The sequence below is a fragment of the Macaca nemestrina genome, chromosome 20 (genome assembly GCF_043159975.1).
Source record: "Macaca nemestrina isolate mMacNem1 chromosome 20, mMacNem.hap1, whole genome shotgun sequence".
NCBI classification, from domain to species: Eukaryota; Metazoa; Chordata; class Mammalia; order Primates; family Cercopithecidae; genus Macaca; species Macaca nemestrina.
Window position 1 is genome coordinate 58,332,032 of NC_092144.1, and position 23,924 is coordinate 58,355,955.

At 50.5% G+C, this 23,924-nt stretch overlaps 1 protein-coding gene across 6 annotated transcripts; it reads left to right on the forward strand.

Moving 5' to 3' along the window:
• The first annotated feature begins 19 nt into the window (after positions 1 to 19).
• Positions 20 to 23,885, forward strand: ZSWIM9 (zinc finger SWIM-type containing 9). Of its 6 annotated transcripts, none has more exons than XM_011736134.3 (4): positions 20 to 218; positions 1,287 to 1,570; positions 10,037 to 10,349; positions 20,904 to 23,885. In XM_011736134.3, the coding sequence occupies exons 2-4, from the start codon at positions 1,296 to 1,298 to the stop codon at positions 23,085 to 23,087; spliced, it is 2,772 nt and encodes a 923-aa protein (XP_011734436.2). In that variant the 5' UTR covers positions 20 to 218; positions 1,287 to 1,295; the 3' UTR covers positions 23,088 to 23,885. The 6 variants fall into 6 exon arrangements, with proteins under 6 accessions (XP_011734436.2, XP_011734437.2, XP_011734434.2 ...); XM_011736135.3 differs by having other exon boundaries at positions 20 to 214; XM_011736132.3 differs by lacking the exon at positions 20 to 218 and adding an exon at positions 304 to 767.
• The last annotated feature ends 39 nt before the right edge of the window (positions 23,886 to 23,924 follow it).

Consider the following 23,924-nt stretch of genomic DNA (forward strand, 5'->3'; position numbering starts at 1 on the left):
GGAAAATGCCCCGAGCTTTCCCTCGCCCTGGATGAGAGGGTGTGGCTGAGGGTCTGAGGAGTGGCTGGCAGGGAAGGAGGAAGAATTGGTGGAAGCGCCCGCGCGAGGCACGGCGGGAAGAGAGGCGGGAGACCGCGCGGGGCATCCCGGGAGCAAGGGCCGGGCCAGGCCTGGGCGCGGGGCATTGTGGGAGGTGGACGCCGCTCCGGGGCGGGTAGGTGAGTGGGGAGGGGCGGGAAGGGTGCACATCTTGGGGAGGGGAGAGGCACAGTTAGGTGGGACGGAGGGGCTGGAAGGTGCCGCAGCGGGCGGGGCGGGGAGTAGGAGCGTCGGGAGCAGGCTGGATGGGGCTGCTCGAGGAGAGACGCGCAGCTGGACGTGGGGGGAGCATCTGGGGTGAAGGAGCCCATCTGAGGACGAGGGGCCATGTCTAGAACGAAGATGCACATTGCGGGGAATGGTGGGTGTAACTGGGAGGAGGGGCCCACAGCTGGACTGGGGGCCGCATCTGAGGAGCAGGGGACCACAGGTGAATATTGCTGACACTTCCGAGGAGAACTAGCCACAAGTGGGGCACACACCTGTAGGCGAAGTGTCGATAACTGCATGTGGGGAGCACATCTGGAGATGAGAGCGTCTCAGGGAAGCCCCAGCCACAGCTGCATGTGGCGAGCCATAGGGTCATAATCGGGGGAAGGGGCAACAGCTGCACGCCAGAGACACATCTGGGGAGTGCGGAGCCACAGGTGCATGAAGCATGTGACCGGGTGAGGGGTCCGTGGCCTGGGTGTGGGAGCACATCTGGAGATGGAGCGTCTTTGGAGGGGTTACAGCCAACTGTTGACACATGGAAGGAGGAGTTCCAGATGATTATGAGCGCTAGGGGTTACTCTTGGGTGAGAGACACAGCTGGAAGGGGAGGAGGTTTTAGCTGGAATTTGAGAACGCATTTGAGGAGATGTCCACGGCTGAGCTTAAGGGTCATATTTTGGGAGACGGGATTTCAACTGTACCTAAGGGTCACATCTGCGGAAGAGGAGGCGAGTTGGAATTAGGAATCAAGATGACAGGCTCCAAGTGAACCAGGGATAAGGCGGTGGGAGGAGGCCAAAGATAGGGTGGAAGTTTATATTTATATATTTGGAGAAAAACAGGCACGTCCGACCCCGGGCTACCCACCTCGATAGAGGCACCAGCACCAACGGGGCAGGCCGAGAATGGGGTAGATGAGATACCCCGGGTGGGAATGGGTCTGATATCCACCTGTTCTCCTCTCCTCCACGCAGGCCCCCAGGATGGAGCGGCCGGAGCCCCCACCTGGCACGGCTGCGGGGCAGGAGGAGCAGGAGCTGCGGGAGCGGGCCTTCTTCTCGTGGGCCGAGTTCAGCCGCTTCTTCGACGCGTGGTGCCAGCAGCGGCTGGCACTCTTCTTCGTCAAGAGCTCTATGCACCTGGCGCGCTGCCGCTGGGCCAGTGCGCCCCCGCTCTACACACTCATCGACGTGCTCAAGTACAGCTACGTGCGGCTTGTGTGCAAGGACGTGCGTGCGCCCAGCCGGCCCGCCGTGGGGTGCGTGAACCTGAGCACTGTCCTGCTGGGGGGAAGGGGAGCACCGGGGGTGGGTGGGGGTGGGAGACGGGCAGAGAACACCCCACCCAGAGATGCAGAGGGAGAGAGGCCAACTGAGACAGCCAAATACACCTTGTAGAGAGGCGGGAGTCAAGGAGGGACATGTACTGAAAGACAGTGAGAAGAGGAGCTGGAGAGATAAAGACACTCACGGAGCAAGAGATGGTATGGGCTCGACTTACAGACTTTCTTTGTCTTTTTTCGAGATGGAGTCTCGCTCTGTTGCCCAGGCTTGAGTGCAATGGTGCCATCTTGGCTCACTGCAGCCTCCACCTCCCAGATTCAAGTGATTCTCCTGCCTCAGCCTCCCGAGTGGCTAGGACTACAGGCACCTGCCATCATGCCCGGCTAATTTTTGTGTGTTTTTTTGTTTGTTTTGTTTTGTTTTTTGAGACAGAGTCTTGCTCTGTCACTCAGGCTGGAGTGCAATGGCACAATATCCGCTCACTGCAACCTCCACCTCCCAAGTTCAAGCATTGTTTCTCCTGCCTCAATCTCCTGAGTAGCTGGGATTACAGGCGTGTGCCACCACATCTGGCCAATTTTTGTATTTTTGTAGAGATAGGGTTTCACCACATTGCCCAGGCTGGTCTCGAACTCGTGACCTCAGGTGATCTGCCCGCCTCACCTCCCAAAGTGCTGGGATTACAGGCGTGAGCCACAGTGCCTGGTGTGACCCCAGTTTTAAACTGGGGTTGTTCCTCACACAATGTTAGGTTTCCAGCTTCCGTTGGAACACCGGAACAGGTGAGCCCATGTTTCCACTGGCAGACGGCCACCCCCTTGGATGGGGTTTTGCTGCCCAGGTTTGCCCCAAACCCTGCCACTCTCTGCTGCCTCATGCCTACTGCTGTCATTTGCTTGTTTTGCCTGCCTGGCCCCGTACGTGTGTGAGTTTGAGACCCATGGTTGGGGCACTGTAGACAAGAGCAGAGTGCTTAAGAACACAGGCTCTGCCTTCAGGCTGCCTGAGATGTGCTCCACAACTTCCTGGATGGGTGACTTTGGGCAATGGACCTTCACATCTTCAAGCCTCAGTTTTCTCATCTCTGAAATGGGGTTATGATACCCGCTTCATGGGGCCATTGTGAGGATACCGTGAGATCATACATGAGAAAAACGCATAACCCTGGTGCCTGGAACATGGGGTGGCTGGTTAAGTGATAGCTGTTACGGGATTCAAGAGCGTGAATCCTGGGCCATTGCACTGCTGATACTTGGTGGATGCTGTTGAGCAAGTGACTGCACCTTTCTGTGGCCTCAGTTTCCTCATGTGGAAAATGGGGGACATAATAGTGTCTATCTCATAGGTAAATTATTCAGAGAGATGTCCAGCACGGAGTAAGCACACCCTAACAGCTCTTTCACCGGTAGTTATTTAAATATGTATTGTGAGATACATTCTTGCACCTTTTTTCTCACTACTTATTCTAGAAACAGAGACTCGGAGATCTGAAAGCGGAACAGCGTCAAACACACACATCACCCAGAAACCTAGAACGTTAGAGCTTGCAAGAAGCTCAAAGAAGCTCAGGCCTAATCTGAAACCTATGAACAGAACCCAATCCGATGTAACAAATACTTATTGAGCACCTACTACGTGCATGCTCTTCACTGGACATTTGGAATCCAAGGCTGATCTCAGCCCTTGAACAGCTCAGAACTTAATGGGGTAGACAAAGACCAAAAAAAAAAAAAAAAAAAAAAAATTGTAGATAGTGGCCCGTAGTAGTCAGAGCGAGATTGAGGGGGAGATGAGAGGAGGATACAAAGGGAGTGGTCAGCTCCACCTGAAAGTTTACTGGGTGGTTCTGGAAGGCTTCCTGGAAGAGGTGGCCGGTAAGCAGAACCTTGAAGAATTTTGTTGATGTGTTTATGTATGTATAGTATTTGAGCTAACAGATGCACTAGGTTTACTATGTGCTGGTACTGTCCCAAGTGCTCTACCAATATCAGAGACAGCCAAAAAGCAGGAGAGACAGGGCTGTGGAGGGGGCGAGGACAGGGCCCTGCGTACACTCCTGGGAACGGGTAGATGATGAGATGGTCTCTGAATGGGGAGTGCGGGAGCAGGTGGTTGATGAGCCGGTTCAGGAATGATGTCTTGGACCCGTCACGTCTAACTCCCCAACTCTCCTGAGCTGCTCAAGGCAGAGCCCCTCCAGTGCCACAGCCCAGGGACAGCCCATGGGCTGAGGTCAAGCTGGAGAAGTTAGCGTGTAAGGAAAGGCAGGAAATGAGACTGCAGTGGTGTCAAAGCCTGGACCTAGCAGAGCTGAGTCCAGGGGTTGAGACTTTATCCTGGAGGGTGGTGGGGAGCCCTAGAAGGCTGTGAGTAGGATCAGTTCTGGGTGGAGGAAGATCCCTCTGGGGCCACGTGGGAGACGATCTTGGAGACAGAGAACGGACGCGAAGGAGGAGGCTGGGGCTGCGGGTGCAGGGAACCAGACAAGAACATTCTTCCTGGCCACTCCTTCCCCCTTGCCAGAGGTTGCACAGTGACTCTCTCCAAGTCACCACTGCGGCAGCTTCAGCTGTCCAGCTCCAGTTCCTCCCCTGTCCCTCTCTCTCAGCACTTCCCTCCCTGGAACAGAATTGCTCAGCCTTTCTCAATACACGCCAGCCTTTGAAAACACAAAGATCTCGAAAACCTGAAAGATCAAGAATAAATGAGTAGCCGGGTGCAGTGGCTCACGCCTATAATCCCCACACTTTGGGAGGCCGAGGTGGGCAGATCACCTGAGGTCAGGAGTTTGAGACCAGCCTGGCCCACAGGGTGAAACCCCATCTGTACTAAAAATACAAAAATTAGCCGGGCATGATGGTGGGTGCCTGTAATCCCAGCTACTCGGGAGGCTGAGGCAGGAGAATCACTTGAGCCCGGGAGGCGAAGTTTGCAGTGAGCTAAGATCGTGCCACTGCACTCTAGCCTGGATGACAGAGTGAGACTCTGTCTCAAAAAAATGAGTAAATGGGTAAGTGGAAGGCAAAACAAAGCAAAGCAACAGGTCCTTGAAAAAAAGTTTTGAAAATAGCAGCTACTATTTCTGCATTGTTTACTATGCACTAGCCCCTTTTCTAACCCCTTTATGTAATTTAATCTTCTTATTTAACCCTCTCAAAAAGACTGAGACCCTAGTGTTACTATTAGCCCCACTTTCCAGGTGAGAAAACTGAGGCACAGAATACTTAAAAGATTGTTCCCAGGATAACACAGCTGCTAAGAAGGAAAACCAGAGTCTGGACCCTCATTCTGGTTACTAAGCCCATGCTTTTAATTACCACCCTCCTGCCTTTGTTTCTCACTTTCTCTTTCTCTCTCCTCCCCTCATCTTTATTTCAATCATTCAACCCTCATTGTGAGGGTTGACTGTGCCATGGGTCCCCTAAAGATGTGTTAGTTCTGGGCACCAGCCTATCTGTCCCTTCACCCAAGAGGTTTTTGGGAGCCCCTGCAATGTGCAAGGTGGTGTTTTTAGATGCTGGGATTTCTGTGGGGAGTGTACATTAGAGATGGACATAAATAAAAATCCCGGCCAGGCGCGGTGGCTCACACCTGTAATCCTAGCACTTTGGGAGGCTGAGGCCGGTGAATTGCCTGAGCTCAGGAGTTTGAGACCAGCCTGGGCAACATGGTGAAACTCCATCTCTACTAAAATAAAAATTTTAAAAAAAAAAAAATTAGCCAGGCGTGGTGGTGCGCGCCTGCAGTCCCAACTACTCAGGAGGCTGAGGCAGGAGAATTGCTTGAACCAGGGAGGTGGAGGTTGCAGTGAGCCGAGATTGCACCACTGCACTCCAGCCTGGGGACAGAGTGAGACTCCGTCTCCAATAAATAAATAAATAAATAAATAAATAAAATAAAATCCCTACATGTGATAGACTCTTCCCTAGCCTGGATGTGGTCAGGGAAGACTTCCTGGAGGAGGCGATGCTGGCGGTGAGGCCTGAAGGATGAGTAGGAGTTGACTAGGTGAAAAGGGAGAGGAATGTTTTATGAAGGAGGGAAGAACTTACCCTAGGTTGTGGAAATGGAAGAAAAAGTGGACGGGTAGGACTTGGCGATGGATGGTTTTGGTGGAATGGAGACCATATCCCAGAGTAGGTGTGCCAGGGTTTGTAGATGACATAGTCGTTGAATCATCACACACTTACTGAACACCTCCAGACACCAGGTACTAGGTGCTGATGACACAGAGATAAACAGACAAAAATTCTTATCCATGTGGAATTTGCATTTAGCGGGGGATGACATTATTCCTCCGGATAGGTGGAGAGATTGCAAAAATGGTGTGTTGAAGCACCAGTAGGTGGTTATGTGAGGTTCTGGGTCCCTGCAGAGGAGAGGCGCTGTTCTCTGGCGAGATATATGGCTTCACAGAAGAGGTGACCTAGGCGGAGGAAGCGGCTGTTCTAGGGCCTGAAACACCTAGGCTGAAGGAAGTCAGACAAACGGTTTCACAAAAGCCCATGAATTATCCTAGAAAAATGAACCGGTTAACATTCCATGAACTTGCAGTCTTGATAGATCAAACATGGCTTCACATTGGAATTTTCTTTGCTTCCATCTGATACCACGTGGTGGCGGTAGGTTTATTTTATTGATGTTTATTTGCACATTGAATAATTTTCTAAATTTGCGTTTTGTTACTTTATTTATTTTTTGAGATGGAGTCTCGCTCTTGTCCGCCAGGCTGGAGTGCAGTAGCACAGTCTCAACTCACTACAACCTCCACCTCCCAGGTTCACGTGATTCTCCTGCCTCAGCCTCCTGAGTAGGTGGGATTACAGGTGCCCGCCACCACACTCAGCTTATTTTTGTATTTTTAGTAGAGACGGGGTTTCACCGTGTTGGCCAGACTGGTCTTGAACTCCTGACCTCAGGTGACCCGCCCGCCTCCGCCTCCCGAAGTGCTGGGATTACGGGCATGAGCCACTGTGCCTAGCCTTGTTACTTTAAATAAGGCATAAAGTCTCGGACTCTATATTTCGATTTTTAAAATCTAGCAGGCTTCTGGGTTTTTCTTTACCTCGTGCATGTAGGAAAAAAGGAGTGTGTCAAGAGTGCTCTTCTGGTTTGACAAAGAAAATTTTTAAGCATTTATACTGGTGGATTTAAGCATTTCTCTGGGTGGATCCTGGGGAGAATCACCCAGTTGGGGGGCCATTTGGAAAAAAACACAGGAGGGTTTTGGGGGGTGTGCTACTCGGGTATTTACTACCTGGGAGCCAGGGTTTCTTAACTACATGCCAGGCCCTGGGCAGTCTGTGTTACAAGGGTCAGCAAATTAGGAAGCCCTTGGACCAATCCCAACCTGCAACCTTTTTTTTTTTTTTTTTTTTTGAGACAGAGTCTTGCTCTGTCGCCCAGGCTGGAGTGCAGTGGCACAATCTCAGCTCACTGCAACCTCCACCTCCCAGGTTCAAGCGATTCTCCTGCCTCAGCCTCCTGAGTGGCTGGGACTATGGGCGTGTGCCACCACAACTAGCTAATTTTTGTATTTTTAGTAGAGACGGGGTTTCACCATGTTGGTCAGGCTGGTCTCGAACTCTTGACCTCATGATCTGACCACCTCGGCCTCCCAAAGTGCTGGGATTACAGGCGTGAGCCACCGCGCCCGGCCTGTAGCATATTTTTATAAATGAAGTTTTATTGGAACATAGCCATGCCTGGTCATTTACATATTGTCTATGGCTTCGTTTGCAATATAGGAACAGAATATGTTAAACGTTTACTGCCTGGCCCTTTGCAGAAAATGTGTGGCAGCCCCTGCTGTATAAACATAAAATCTGCCAAAAAATGCTGATATTACCTCACATGGAGAAACACGGAACCCTCTTCAGAAATCAGATACCGATTTAAATACTATTATCAGAGAAATACACTCTGATTTTTTTTTCTATTCTCTTTTATTTTCTTTTTTGAGACAGGTTCTTGCTCTGTTGCCCAGTCTAGAATACAGTGATGCCATCATAGCTCACTGTAACCTCGGACTCCTGGGCTCAAGTGATCCTCTTGCCTCAGCCTCCCGGAATAGCTGGGACTATGGGTGTGGGCCACTATGCCTGGCTGGTTTTTTATGGTTTAATTTTTTGTAGAGAAGGCTCTTGCTATGTTGCCCAGGCTGGTCTCGAACCTCTGGACCCAAGCGAAGTAATCCTCCTGCCTCAGCCTCCCAAAGTGCTAGGATGACAGGTGCTGGCCACTGCACCCGGCCCTATTTCATTTTCTACAGTGCTGGTTGCAACTCCCTATGTTAATTTCATGTAATGGGAACCGCTGTCCTCAACAAACTCTTGCTCACACACATAAAGAGATGTGTAAGAGAGTGTTGTATCACACATTGGGGTGATGGAAGCGTCATTCGTAAAAGAGGAGAACTGGAAACACCATCATAGATGGCAGAGTCATGGAGCGGAACACTGGGCAGCAGTAAAAGGAATGAAACTGAACAGTTTTCAAAATCCGAGTGAAAAGCCAGCTGGAAAGGCATCTATAGGGTGGGATGCTTGTCTTAGTCTCAAATAAATTACCACACACATGGTGGCTTAAAACAATACCAATTTATTATCTCGCAGTTCTGGAGGTCAGAAGGCCAATATAGGTCTCTGGGCTAAAATCAAGGCGTTGGCAGTGCTGTGTTCCTTCTGGAGGCTCTAAGGAGAATCTCCTTCCTTATCTTTCCAACTTCTAGAGGCCACCCATGCTCTTTGGATGGGAGCCTCTTCCTCCTTTTTTTTTTTTTTTTTTTTTGAGATGGAGTTTTGCTCTTGTTGCCCAGGCTGGAGTGCAATGGTGAGATCTTAGCTCACCGCAACCTCCACGTCCTGGGTTCAAGTGATTCTCCTGCCTCAGCCTCCCAAGTAGCTGGGATTACAGGTGTGCGCCACCATGCCTGGCTAATTTTGTATTTTTAGTAGAGACAGGGTTTCTCCATGTTGGCCAGGCTGGTTTTGAACTCCTGACCTCAGGTGATCTGTCCCCCTTCAGCCTCCCAAAGTGCTGGGATTACAGGCATGAGCCACCACACCCAGCCAAAAACAAAGTTTTTTTCTAAGTAGACTTTTAAAAAATATAACACACATCCAGAAAAGCATACACATCAGACGTGTGCAACTGAATGAATTTTCCCAAAATAAAATTCAGAGGTAACCAGCACCCAGAACAAGAAACAGAATATGTCCAGTCCCAAGAAACCTCCTGGTGCCCCCTTACAGGGTTAACCACTTAAGGGTAACCACTATCTAACCTCCTAACAGCAGAAGTTAACTTTGCCTGCTATTGAACTTTCTATAAATGGGAATCATATCATCGTTTCTCTTTCATGTCTGGCTTTTTTCATTGGTAGGTTTGTGAGATTCATCCATGTTGTTGGAGGTTGTAATGGTGTGTTCATTCTTGGTGCTGATTAGCATTTTACTTTAGGAATATACCACAACTTATTTTCTCATTCTATTGTTGGATATTTAGGTTTCAAGTATTTGGCGAATATACATAGTGCTGCTGTGAACATTCTCGTGCACGTCTTTAGATGCCCATTTGTCTTGAGTGGCACCACTGGGTCATAGGAGAGGCATAAAATCTGCTTTAGTAGATACTGTCATGCAGTTTTCCAAAGTGCTTGTGCCATTTCACGCTCCCATCAGTGATGAGTGAGAGTTCCAGTTGCTCCACGTCCTCATCAACACTTGATGTTATCAGTCTCTTTTGTCTGACCATTCTGCTGATGTGTAGTGTCATTTCCTTAGGATTTTAATTTGTTATGTCCTTGATGATTAATGAGTTTGAGTCCTTCTTCACATAGACAATGCTTTAAAGCAGAGAAACATATCTCCCATTGTTTATGGGTGCATAAAAATATACATGGAATGCTAATAGATAATTTTGATAGTGGCTGCCTCTGGGGACAGAGTGAAGGAGGAGAATTTATTAGGGCAGCGTTCACAGAAGGCCTCAACTTTCAATGTTATTGCTAAACCAGAAGCAGATACAGGACTATCCGAATTTTTTTATTTCTAAAAAAAGTTAAGGTAAATACAATAAAACATTCATTCACTTTTGACAGAACTCAGGGTGGCAGGTATAGAATTTTAGTGAACACTTACTGCTTGCCATATTCCAGACACCGTGTAGGTGCTTTACTTATATTAACTCTTTTCATGCTCATGACGATCCTATGAGGAAGGTATGATGAGTAGGACCTCCCTTTTAACCTATGAGGAAACTGAGGCATAGAGACTTGAAGTGACTTGCCCCAGGTCACACAGCTGGCATATTCTTAGGGCCCTCTACTCTTCTCTATGCCTGAAACAATTCTTAGTTTAAAAAAAAAAAAAAAGGTGAGTGGCATGAAAGAAGAGGGCAGCAGAGTGATGTGACCAGGGCGGTGGTGGTTCCTCCCACAGGCCCCCCCAGCCCGGCTGCCCCGCCTTCATCATCGTCAAGCTGAGCCCGCTGCGGGACCGCCTCGTGGTGACGGAGTGCCAGTTGACCCACTCGCACCCGGCCTGCCCGCTGGAGTTCGCCTACTACTTCCGCCCAGGCCACCTGCTGGCCAACGCCTGCCTGCCGGTGCGCACCACCAACAAGATCTCCAAGCAGTTCGTGGCCCCAGCCGACGTGCGCCGCCTGCTCTCCTACTGCAAGGGCCGCGACCACGGCGTCCTGGACGCCCTGCACGTGCTCGAGGGCCTCTTCCGCACGGACCCCGAGGCCAAGGTGGGGTCTTGGGAGAGGCAGGAGGGGGGCGGGGGCGGGGGAGAGCCATGCTGAAGACTTGTGGGTCATTCATTCCTTCATCCGCCCTCTCATCCCTTCACTCCTTTCCTCCATTCATCCGTTCATTCATTCATTAAGTACTTAGGGAAGCACTGGGGATGCAGCAGCAAAGGAGACCCACGTGGTCTCTCTCTGCAGAGAGCTCACCTTCTAGTGTAGTGCTGCCCAGTAGAACTTTCTTCCAGAATGGAAAGGTTCTGTGATTCTGCACCCCCAGCCACACGTGGCTATTGAGCACTTGAAATGTGTCCAGTACACTGAGGAACTGAATTAATTAATCAATTAATTTTTTTGAGACGGAGTCTCACTCTGGAGTGCTCTATTGCCCAGGCTGGAGTGCAGTGGCATGATCTCAGCTCACTGCAACCTCCGCCTCCCGGGTTCAAGCGATTCTCCTGCCTCAACCTTCTGAGTACCTGGAACTACAGGCCATGCCACCGCTCCGGCTAATTTTTTGTTTTTCAGTAGAGACGGGTTTCACCGTGTTAGCCAGGATGGTCTCGATCTCCTGACCTCGTGATCCACCTGCCCCGGCCTCCCAAAGTGCTGGGATTACAGGCAAGAGCCACTGCACCTGGCCTGAATTTATTCTAACTCGCTGAAATTTAAATAACCACCTTTGGCTATTGGCTGCCTTGCAGAGGTAACTGCCAGAATGCCACTGCAGTTCTGGTGGGAGAAACCAACAAACACATCCAAATGTGATGTAGCATCACTAGGGGCTGGGTGCTAGCAAGAAGAGGAGCCACAGTGATGGCAAGTGCTATGTACGTTTTTAAAAAAAAAATCTTTTTTTTTTTTTTTTTTTTTTTGAGACAGGATCTCACTGTCACCCAGGCCGAGTGCGGTGTTGCAATCACGGCTCACTGCACCCTCGATGTCCCAAGCTCAAGCAATCCTCTCACCTCATTCTCCCAAGTAGCTGGGACAACAGGCGTGCACCACCACACCCAGTTAATTTTTTTTAGTTTTTGTAGAGATGTTAGGGGTCTCCCTATGTTGCCCAGGCTAGTCTCGAACTCCTGGACTCAAGTGATCCTCTTGCTTTGGCCACCCAAAGTGCTGGGATTATAGGCATGAGCCACCACACCAGGCCTATTTAAATTAAAAAAAAAAAAATTGAATTACACAAATAGAAAATGCACAAATGATAAATATTTAGTTTGGTGAATGTTCACAAGGGGAGAACACACCCGAACCCCCCATGCAGATGGAGAATTAGGAGAAGGAAGAGTGCTGTGTCCTGTGATGTGATGGAGCGATAAGTATTATAAAGGAGAAAAAGGCCAGGGCCTGGAGCGGGACAGTTCTAAGGGTGCTGTTTGAATTGGTCAGGGAAGGTCTCTTTAAGCAAATGACGGTGAAGCAGACGAGATGGAACAGAGGCAAGGGACCCTCATTCTGTCATCAGAGGGAAGAGAGTTCCAGGCAGAGGGAACAGCCAGTGCAAAGGCCCAGAGGCATGAGCAAGCTTGTGTTGGAGGAACAGTGAGGATGGCTGCTGCTCCATAAGGAATCTCTGCGGCTTTAATCCAACTTCAAGTTTGGGGTGAACTTGAAGTTTAAAAAGGAAAGAAAGATGAGAAAGTGGGAAAAGAACGGGTTTCTCCTCCTGGCTGTGCCTTTGTCTCCCTTGGGTGTGGAAGAGGTCCCAAGGCAGGGTGAAGTCAAGATTCAGCTCTGGCACAGTCTTCCTGTCTTCATCTCATGCCCAGTAAGAAGCCCTGATTCAAGCCACCAGCCCAAGCCCAGGCCTCTGTCCCGACATAATAATAATTTTAGCTAATGTTTATCAAGCACTTACTATATGCCAGGCACTACTCTAAGTGCTTTACATACTATAACTCATTTTAATCTCACCTGAGCCCTATGAAGAAATAGTCCACCATTCTCATCCCCATTTTACAGATAAGGAAACTGAGGCACAGAGAAGTCAAGTAACTGACTCAAAGTCACACAGCTATTTAGTGACAGAGCTGGGCTTCGGACCCACACAGCCAGGATCCAGACCCATGGCCTTCACTGTGGGGACAAACACACATGCATTTCCTACTCCGCTAGTCTTTACTGACCTAGTAACTCTCATCCACTGCCCACCATTACAGACATAAGCCTCAGCTTTTCTTCCCTGAAACCGCCCTCTGCAGGATTGTTCCTGTGCAAAGCAGCTCATTCATAAATCACAGCCTTCTCTGGAAGGGGAATTGTCTTTTCATTTGGAAGCCCGTCTTGGAATCTAGGCTAAACCAAGGTTGGCTCCTGGGTCTGTGTTTTGGCCTGCCTTAATACTTTTTTTTTTTTTTTTTTTTTTTTTTGAGACAGAGTTTTGCTCTTGTTGCCCAGGCTGGAGTGCAATGGCGCGATCTCGGCTCACCGCAACTTCCGCCTCCTGGGTTTAAGCAATTCTCCTGCCTCAGCCTCCCAAGTAGCTGGGATTACAGGCATGTACCACCATGCCTGGATAATTTTTGTATTTTTAGCAGAGACGGGGTTTCTCCATGTTGGTCAGGCTGGTCTTGAACTCCTGACCTCAGGCAACTGGCCCACCTCAGCCTCCCAAAGTGCTGGGATTACAGGCATGAGCCACCGTGCCCAGCCACTTAATACTCTTAAAAGAAAGGAGGAAGAAGTTCTAGGACAGGAGAGACAGATTAGTGAAGCAACATTTAAATATTTACTTTTTGAATATGTTATACATTCACATGGTTCTAAAAAGGGTATGTGGTGAAAAGTCTTCTTGTCACATCCTGTTCCCCAGGTCCCCTCCCCTCCAGAGTTATTAGCAGTTTATAAATCATATCTCGCTTTCTATCCTATGGACCAGCACTGCCCAGTGGATCTTTCTACAATGATAGAAATGTTCCTTATCCAGGCCGGGCATGGTGACTCACACCTGTAATCCCAGCACTCTGGGATTCTGAGGCAGGTGGATCACCTGAGGTCAGGAGTTCAAGACCAGCCTGGCCAACATGGCGAAACCTGGTCTCTACTAAAAATTCAAAATTAGCCAGGCATGGTGGCAGGTGCCTGTAATCTCAGCTACTCGGGAGGCTGAGGCACACGAATCACTTGAACCCAGGAGGCAGAGGTTGCAGTGAGCTGAGATTACACCACTGCACTCTGACCTAGGTAACAGAGTGAGACTCTTGTCTAAAAAAAAAGAAAGAAAATGGTTCTTATCTGTACTGTCCAATCCAGAGGCCGCTGGCCACACATGGCTATAGAATACTTAATGAGGCCAGTGTGACTGAGGAACTGAATTTGTCATTTAATTTACTGAAATGTAAACAACCTAATGTGGCTAATGGCTTCTGGATTGGACAGCACAGATCTGTACATATAAAGGTCAGTTTGCATGTCTGTATTTTTAACTTTATTTCCTCTTTCTGTCCCCCCATCCCCCACCCCCAGCAAGGCAGCCAGTCACCTAAGCCAACTGTTTGTATACATGCTGTTTGTTTGGTTTTGGGTTTTTTTTTTTTTTTTTTTGAGATGGGATTTCACTCCTGTCACCCAGGCTGGAGTGCGGTGGCACGCTGTTGGCTCACTACACCCTCCACCTCCTGGGCTCAAGTGATTCTCCTGCCTCGGCCTCCTGAGTAACTGGGACTACAGGCGTGCACCACCAAGCCTGGCTAATTTTTGTATTTTTAGCAGAGACGAGGTTTCGCCGTGTTGGCCAAGCTGGTCTCGAACTCCTGACCTCAAGTGATCCACTCACCTTGGCCTCCCAAAGTGCTGGGATTACAGGCATGGGCCACTGCACCCACCCGACCTGTACACACTGTTTTGCATCTTGCTTTATACGTTGGGGAGTGCCAGATGTCACCATCTTTTGTTCTTCCTCTGGGGCTGGTCAAATCCTCCTGAGAAAACTCCTCCAGCCTCCTGGCGGGGGGTGAAGGCCAGGCTGCCAAGGCCAGCTTCTGGGAGCCACCCGGGCAGAGGCAGGGAGCTGTCGGGCATTCAGCCAGCAAGACTCACTCAGTCCCTACTTGGGATTCAGAATCCCCCTCCCTCATCTTCAGATGGGCCAGATGTCCCCAAAGCCAGCAGCCCCTTTGTGTTTCGTCCTGTCTACAGAATAAACCCCCATAACTGGGGATGGAGGAAGAGTAAGGGGAGAGGGGAAATGGGATTTGGAGATCTAGCTGCTGCTGAAACAGCCCTCAGTTCATCTTTATTTTGCCTTCCGCAAAACTGGCCTGGTGCTGCCAGCTCCTTTTGAGGACTTTGCTACTGGTTCTCAGCATCCCCCAATTGCTGGCTTAGGATTCATGGGTTTTGGCAGTGGGGTGGGATTAGCATGTCCAGCTGCTTTCCAGTTTCCAAAGTTCTATCCCTGTCATATTGCCTCTGTCTTTAAAAAAAAAAAAAAAAAAAGCCATTTTAAAAATAGATGTACTTGAGGTTCAAGAGGGAGTGAAACTAGAGAGGTGTTCAATCCACCACTCTTACACAGAAGTTTCACCTTTTTTTTTCACTTATAAAATCTACTGAAAGAGTTCTATATTAATATATTAATAATACAATAGTAATATAACATAATAGATAACATAATATTAATATTATAATCTGTAATTCATAATGTGTAATACTAATGATATAAGAGGTGCGATGGCTCACACCTGTAATCTCAGCACCTTGGGAGGCTGAAGCGAGCAGATCACTTGAGCCCAGGAGTTCAAGACCAGCCTGGCCGACATAATGAGCCCCTGTCTCTACAAAAAAATAAAAAAATTAGCCAGGCGTGGTGGCGGGCACCTGTAGTCCCAGCTACTTGGGAGGCTGAGGCAGGAGAATGGTGTGAACCCAGGAGGCGGAGCTTGCAGTGAGCTGAGATCAGATTGCGCCACTGTACTCCAGCCTGGGTGACAGAGCGAGACTCTGTCTCGGAAAAAAAAAAGAATACTCGATGTACTCGATGGGCAGCTGGTATGATCTCAGTGGAGGGCAATTTAGCAATATCTATCTATCAAAATGACAAGAACACTCACCCTTAGGCCCACAATCCCACTACTGGTGATTTATCCTGCAGATGTAGTTGCACAGATGTGGAAGGACTTACTTACAAGGTTAATCATTGTTATTTGTGAAAGCAACAGATTAGAAACAACCCAAACTCCAATGGGTAATGGTTATATAACCTGTGGTATATCCATCCATGGATTACTGCACAGCACTAAAAAAGAATGAGAACTTTGGGAAGCCGAGGTGGGCCGATCACAAGGCCAGGAGATCAAGACCATCCTCGCTAACACGGTGAAACCTCGTCTGTATTAAAAATACAAAAAATTAGCTGGGTGTGGTGGTGGGTGCCTGTAGTCCCTGCTAATCGGGAGGCTAAGGCAGGAGAATGGCGTGAACCAGGGAGGGGTGGCTTGCAGTGAGCCGAGATTGCACCACTGCACTCCAGCCTGGGAGACAGAGCGAGACTCTGTCCTAAAAAAAAAAAAAAAAAAAAATGTGAACACGTCTAGGAACTATTTTGAAAGATCTCTCAAACACATTTTTAAGTTAAAGCAAAATGCAAAACTGTACATGATATGCTGTATTATCTATAAAATAGAGAAAATAAGAATTATAGGTATGCTTACTTGTATTCATATAAAGAAACTCTAGAAGAATACCAAGAACTGTGGATGGGGGTAGAATAGTGAATGGAAGCAGACTGATTAGACTAAAGAGGTGGAAGTAAGGCCTTTTACATATCACTTTACATTATTTGGCTTTTGGACCATGTGGATGTTTGCATATTCAAATAATTAATTCTAAAAAAGAAGGTAAAAAATAGAGCTGGGCACAATGGCTCACACCTGTAATCCCAGCATTTGGGGAGGCTGAGGTGGGTGGATCACTTGAGGTCAGGAGTTTGAGACCAGCTTGGCCAGCATGGTGAAACCCCATCTCTACTAAAAATACATAAATAATACAAAATACATGCTGGTGGGTGCCTGTAGTCCCAGCTACTTGGGAGACTGAGGCAGGAGAATGATTTAAACCTGGGGGGGAGGTGCCGGAGGTTGCAGTGAGCCGAGATCACATCACTGCACTCCAGCCTGAGTGACAGATTGAGACTCCATCTCAAAACAAAACAAAACAAAACAAAACAAAAAACAAAAACACACACACACACCAAAAAAAAAAAAAGAAAGAAAAATAGGCAACAGTCCCAGCATACTAAACGCATTTGTTTCTCTCCTCAAAGGAAAAATTAGAGGGTGAGTGATAGAGGGCCTTGAGGCTGTGTGAGTCAGGATGGCCTGGGTTTTGCTGTAATAATGAACAGCCCTCAAATCTCAGTGGCTGAACTCATTGAATTTTATTTCTTGCTCACCTATGTGGCCACCATGGGATGTTGGGGGAGTACTGTTTATCTGGGTCATTCTGGGACCCAGGAGGATGGGCATTCATCCCAAGGTAATAACTGTATGTGGCAGGGGTGGCTGTGAAGCCTTCTCCTTGGATGTGATGCCTCAGCTCCCTCCCGCTCACACTTCATTGGCCAAAGCAAGTCACATGACACTGCTTACCTGCAAGGGGGCAGGGAGGTACAATGCTAGTAAGTGCCCAGGAGAGGGAGAACTGCAATTTCTTGGCAAGCAGAACCATAGGGTGCTGTTTCATCAAGGGCCGCCCAAAGCCCTGTCTGAATATGGGGCTCGTGTTTCCCCTGCTCTGTAGTTACACAGGCCTCCTGCAGTTCAGTTTCAGCTTTTCTAGCTTTTCATGGCTTCCAAAGGGAATATTTTCTATGCCATATAGCCTGTTTTTACATCAAGCCATTTTTGGGGTGTTGATTTTGGTGACTTGATTTTGTTTGTATTGATAGGCGCTGAATGCTTTATGAATGTTCTGGCTGTGCCCGTTACTAGCTACAGGACACAGAACAAGTTATGAACAACCTATTTACCCTTTCCAAACCTTATTTCATTTATCTGTAAAATGGGGATAATTCTATCTTATAGGGTTGTTGGGGTTGTGTGAGAATTAAGGTACAGTGTGTTTGTGCGTGTGTGTGTGTGTATGTGCGTGTGTGTGTGTGTGTGTATGTAGGATGGGAGGAATAGTGCTCAGAAAGTAGAAAGCCCTGCATATGTTCAATATTTAGCTATTATTTTGTTGTTGTTATTTTTGTTTTTGAGATGGAGTCTCTCTGTGTCACCCAGGCTGGAGTGCAGTGGCACAATGTTGGCTCACTGCAGCCTCTGCCTCCCGGGTTCAAGCAGTTCTCCCATCTCAGCCTCCCAAGTAGCTGGGATTACAGGTGCACACCACCAGGCCCAGCTACTTTTTATATTTTTAGTACAGATGAGGCTTCACCATGTTGGTCAGGCTGGTCTTGAACTCCTGACCTCAGGTGATCCACCCACCTCGGCTTCCCAAAGTGCTGGGATTACAGGCATGAGCCACTGTGCCCGGCCTCAGCTATTATTTTTATTCCTTCAGTTTTTTCTTTGGGGCAGTTTGATGAATAGTATCATTCTGATCACATGAAAAAGGGAGGATTTACTCACGTGTCGGAAGAGGTGTGAATGGAAAGTAGTAAAGGCACGGTTTCTGATGTTCATGTTCATGGAATCTGCTGTCTCTGGCAGATGCTTCCCCGTGCTACCAATTCGTGTGTCTGAAAGGACACCTGTACTCATTCACATCCTCAAAATCTGTCCCTCTGTGGGTTTCTCCATCTCTGCCAAATGCACTGCTGTCCACTGTGTGCCTAAGTCAGGGCTGTTTGGTCACTTTTTGGAAGGCTGTAGGGTAGAGTGGTCAGGAACAAGAGGCCCTGGACCCAAGCTGTGAGGGCTCAAATCCCAGCTCACCTGGTGTTGCAAATCACATGGGTGACTCCAGGCAAGCAACTGAAGCCCTGTGTGCCTCAGTGTCCTTATCTGAAAAAGGGGGTGATAATCATAGTATCTGTCTTACAGGGATATTGTGAGGATGAAAGATTAATTGCTGGAAATGTGCGTGGTGCAGAGAAACTACCTCATGTGTGCTTTGCACTCCCAAAGCCTTCTTTTTTATATTTATTTATCTTTGGCCTGCGGGCTGTCTCCTCTCACTCTGTGGTGAGTCATTTGTTCTCTGTGCCTGAGCCAGCACATGGCACATCATATTTTCTCAGTAAATAGTTGTATTCATCAGCCTGGCCAACATGGTGAAACCCTGTCTCTACTAATAGTATAAAAATTAGCCGGGTGTGGTGGTGGGCACCTGTAATCCCAGCTACTTGGGAGGCTGAGGAGAGAGAATCGTTTGAACTCGGGAGGCAGAGGTTGCAGTGAGCCAAGATCATGCCACTGCACTCCAGCCACGGCGACAGAGTGAGACTCTGTCTAAAAAAAAAAAAAAAAGTATTCATTTACCTAGCCCCACCTTCATCGAATGTCACCCTACCCCTTAAAATGCCACCCACACGTTTTCCCACCCACTGCTTTTGTTTCCAATCATTCCTAATGGTCTGGGCCCATTGGATCCCAGCATCACCACTTGTTAGTGCTACAGCCTTGGGCCAGTTTCTCCTCTGGTATAGCTGAGGGTCCCTAAGACCACCCTCAGTTTCCATGATTCACTAGAAGGAATCACAGAACTCAGAAAAATTGTGACAGTCAAGGCTACAGTTTATTATAGCAGAAGGATACAGAATAAAACCAGCAAAGGGAAGAGCCACATAGGGCGACCCCATCAGTCTCCCTGATTCCTTAATTATCCTGCAGCATCACATAGGGCAGAGGCCAAGAGAGACCAGCATGAGCTGCCGGATGTCCTCTCTCAGTGAAGTCCCGTGGACAGTGCTCAATTCTCCCACCAATGACGTGTGACAACAATGATGTGTTGCCAGCCAAGGACACTTACTTGGGCCTTGGTGTCCAGAGTCGTTATTGGGGTCAGCCATGTAGACTTGTGCTGAATATTGCTGAGAGATTGAGACAGACAGTAAGAACCGCTGAGATCTGATGCACCCCAGGTGTCCTTCCATGTGTTGGCCAGGAGTGATCTCATTTTAGTCCATCCATGACCCTGTTAAATAGACATCCCCATTTTTCCAGACAAAGAACCAAGGCTTATTGAGGGGAAGTCACTTGCCCAAAGTCCCACAGCTAATAAGAGGCAAATCCAGGAGTCTGATCCTTGAACCTCTGCCCTACAGATGTGGCCTTGTGTGAGTTCCCTCACTCAGGATGTACTGAGCCATTGTTCTGGGGCAGGTACCATTCAAAGCATCAGGGATGCTGTTATTATAGCCAAGGCTACAGTTTATTACAGCAGAAGCATGCAGAATAAAATCAGCAAAGGGAAGAGCCACATAGGGCAGAGGCCAAGAGAGACCATCCCGAATGGGAATGTCCCTGTGCTTGTGGGGCTTACATCCTAAGGAGGGCAAGCAGGCAATGGGCAGATGAGCAAATGAAGATATGACTTGCCAAAGGGTGGTAAGTGCCATGGCCAGAAGGAGCCAGAGAGAGATGGGGTGTTTGCTTAGTTGGGAAGGTCAGAGAAGACCTTGATGACGTGGTGTTTGAACAGAGATGATAATTATAATGACCACTTTCAGAACACTTACTATGTGTTGGATACGTAGTAACAGTAATATTATATGTACCAGGCAATGTTCTAAATGCTTGACTGCATCTCATCTTTCCAATCACAGAGATGCTCTTATTATCATCACTTTACAAATGAAAGGGAGGTTAGGGAAGTTGGCAGAAAGGCACACAGCGAGGAAGCAGCGTCTCCAAGATCTCAGCCCAGGGATCTTGGCCTCAGAGGCCATGCTTTTCACCATTGTCCTGCCTCTCAGTGCGTGGAGAAAGGAATGTTCAGTTCCTGGAAGGGAGAATCAGGGAATATGGAGGTTAAGGAGGAAACTGAAGCACAGAGAGGTTAAATTACCGGGTTCAGAAGTGGTGGGGGTAGGACTCAAAGCTAAATGATCTGCCTCCATAATCGAAGCTCATTACCACTAGACCAGTCATCCTTAACTTAAGCATGCATAGGAGTCCCCTGGAGGGCTTGTCAAACTAGATTGCCAGGCCGCTTCCAGAGTTTCAGGCTCAATAGGTCTGACGTGGCCCCGAGAAGGTGCATTTCTGTCAAAGTGCCAGGAACCGATGGTGATGCTGCTGGTGATGCTGCTGGTCCAGGGCCCACATTTTGAGACCCACTACCTAGACTGCCTCTCAGCACACGGAGGAATGAAGAGCCAGCTTCCGGCGGAGGAAACTGAGGCTCAGAGAAGCTAAAAGTGTCATGTGCAAAAAATCACATAGCTGTGTGGTGCCCGGATCTCAAATCCAGGCAATCCGGCTCCAGTCTGTTTTTAACCATTTCTCTGCACTGCCTCCTGCCGGTCAAAAGAATAAATGCATATGCAGGCAAGAATGAATGGGTTCCCATTTCCGTAGAAGGGGAAACCGAGGTCGGGGAGCTGGACGGGGAGACCCCAGCATCCTCTGACCTCTTTCCTTGCCTCCCTGCCCCCGCTCGCAGGTGAAGCTGGTGTTCGTGGAAGACCAGGCAGTGGTGGAGACGGTGTTCTTTCTGACGTCGCGCACCAGGGCGCTGCTGCGGCGCTTCCCGCGCATGCTGCTGGTGGACCGGCTGCCGGGGCTGCAGGGCGCGCTGGATCTGCTGGCCGTGCTGTGCGTGGACGGCTCGGGCCGTGCGCGCCAGGCTGCCTGCTGCGTGGCACGCCCGGGCACGCCGAGCCTGCTGCGCTTCGCACTTGCGTCGCTGCTGCAGAGTGCGCCAGACGTCAAGGGCCGCGTGCGCTGCCTCACCGCCGGGCCCGAGGTGGCGGCGCAGTTGCCTGCAGTGCGCCAGCTGCTGCCCTGTGCGCGCGTGCAGATCTGCCGCGCGCAGGGCCTGGAGACGCTCTTCAGCAAGGCGCAGGAGTTGGGCGGCGCCGGCCGCGAGGACCCCGGCCTGTGGTCGCGCCTGTGCCGCCTGGCTGGCGCGTCGTCGCCCGCCGCCTACGACGAGGCGCTGGCCGAGCTCCACGCCCACGGCCCGGCCGCCTTCGTGGACTACTTCGAGCGCAACTGGGAGCCCCGCCGCGACATGTGGGTCCGCTTCCGCGCTTTCGAGGCGGCCCGAGACCTGGACGCGTGCGCCCTGGTGCGAGGCCATCGCCGGCGACTGCTGCGCCGTCTCAGCCCCTCGCGTGGCGTGGCACAGTGCCTTCGCGACCTAGTGGCCATGCAGTGGGCCGACGCGGCCGGCGAGTCGGTGCCCGAGGGGCCCGATGGCGGGGGGCCATGGCTGGAGGATGAGCCGGGGAGGGGGCCCCAGGTGGAGAACGAGAGGGTGAGGGGCCTGGAGACAGGAGACTGGGGAGGGGCTTCGAAAGAAGCAAGTATTTGCAGGGGGGCCCAAATGGAGAAGGAGTGGGCAAGAGCACTGGAAACCAGAGACTGGGGCGGGGCTCAGTTCGAAGGTGAGAAGGGGAGGGCACTGCAGATCAGAGATTGGAGAGGGGGCCAGTCGGAGAATCAGAAGCCGAGGGGACTGGAAGGAGGTGTCTTGAGAGGGTCGCAGTTGGAGAAAGGGCACCTGAAAGGGCCAGAGATTAGGGACTGGAGGGGGCCCCATTTGGAGGGTGAGAAAGATTGGGGACTGGAAAGTTATGTCTGGAGGGCGGCCCAATTGGAGGACCAGGCGCTACGAGGATTGGAAGGATATACCTGGAGGGTGGCCCAGTTGGAGGATCGCGGTAGGGCGCTGGAGACCACCGACCTGAGGGGGACCCAGTTTGACTATGAGAGGGTCAGGAGTCTTGAAGGAAGCCCCTGGAGGGGGGCGCAGCTGCACGATGAAAAGGCAGGGGGACTGAGAACGGCAGAATGGAAGGGGCCACAGTCAGAAGTAGAGAAGGGGAGGGCGCTGGAGGTCAGAAACTTGAGGGGGATCCCCTTGGAGAAGTCCCTGGAGTTGGCCCCTGAGAACGGAGACCCAAGGGGACCCCAGTGGGAAGATGAGAGGAGGAGAGGGCCAGAGACTGCAGAGGAGAGGGGAGCGAGGGTGGGAGCCAAAAGAAGAAGGGGCCTGGAGGATATCGTTTTGGTCCAGCTGGGAGACACGAGGGTCACAGGCGTGGAGAATGGAGATGGAGGGGGAGCCCGGTCTGTGGGCCCCAAGAGCCGAGCTGGACGAGGGATGGAGTGGGCAGACGCGGGAGGGCGGTGTCTAGGGCTGGGGAATGGAGTCGTGTGTGGCACCCCGGTGGGGACTGTCCCGGAAGGCAGCCCAGAATGGGCAGTGGTGAGGAGCGAACACCTGGCTGCAGGTGACGGCCTGCAGGAAGGAGGCGAAGATGGCCCCAGGGAACCAAAGAGGCTTTGCCGGCCCCCAGGAGAGGAGGAGGTGGACTGGGAACCCCTGGCCAAATTCCGAGCAGCCTGCGGGCCAGAGCTGGCAGACCTGGTGGCCGAGGAGTTGGCCTTTGCTAGGCAGCATGGGACCCGGGGTTTCCACTGGACCGGAGCCGGTTTTGCCCTTAAGGACGGCACCTCGGACTTCTTCCTGGATGGGGCCCTGACACGCTGCAGCTGCTCAATCCATGCCGCCCGCCGTCTGCCCTGCAGACACCTCTTTGCAGCGCGCCTCCTCACTGGGGCAGCCTTATTCCACATGGACCTGCTCAGGGATTGCTGGGGGAGAGCCCCGGAGCCCTGACCCTTCATGCCTCTGCCCACCACCCTCCACCGGGAGGGTCGGAGGGCATTCTTCGATCCCAAAGATAATAGGGCTGAGGCCAAGGAGACCACTCCAGTCCCCCTGGCCACCTCCTGGGTCATCCAGGGACCTTCTCATGGCAGTTTGCCTCTCTGGGTCCAAGGGCAAGGTGACAGTGGTCTCTGAGGTCCTGGAGCCACAGCTGGGGAAGGTGTTGATGGCCAGGGCGGATTCTGAGGGCTTCCCTCTGGAGAGGAAGCATGTGGTGAGAGGTGTAGACAGGGTCAGGCTGGGGCAGAAGGAAGGAAAGGGGCAGAGCTGGGGGGAGGGGGAGGAAGCGATGATGATACGGGGAGTGTCTGGCAAGAGTAGACTGGCCAATCTAGGGAGTGCAGGGGGAGACGGGGAAAGGGAGAAAGTACGGAAGACAGACGAAGGAGAGGAGGTAAGCGAGAAAAGATGGAAAGGGGAGCCGGAAATGGAGGAGAGAGGACAAGAAATGAAGAGACAGAAATGAAGACATGAGGAAAAGCTGGGGGAAGCAGGAGAGGAAGGGACAGGATGTAGGAGGGGGAAGAAAAATCGGAGATGAGACAAAGGAAATGCCTAGGAGATGGGTAGAGAAGAAACGGAAGGGGCGTGGCTTTGGTTTTTCTCTTAAGACCTGGAGACATCGACCCCCTTCGCCTTCTGAAGGGGCGGGGGGCACTGGGGATTGGGAGAGTCTCCAGCAGGGGAAGGGAATTGTTCGGACTATTGTGCTTCAGAATTGGAATAAAACAATCTTATTTTGGTTTCCGTGATGAGTTCTTGGCTTCTGGGGTTGGTTGGGAGTCC

Coding starts and splice junctions, on each gene's coding strand:
- ZSWIM9 (XM_011736130.3), top strand. CDS start 458: ATGGTGGGTGTAACTGGGAGGAGGGGCCCACAGCTGGACTGGGGGCCG. Junction 530..1,286: donor TGAGGAGCAGGGGACCACAG/GTGAATATTGCT, acceptor TCCTCCACGCAG/GCCCCCAGGATGGAGCGGCC. Junction 1,571..10,036: donor CCCAGCCGGCCCGCCGTGGG/GTGCGTGAACCT, acceptor TTCCTCCCACAG/GCCCCCCCAGCCCGGCTGCC.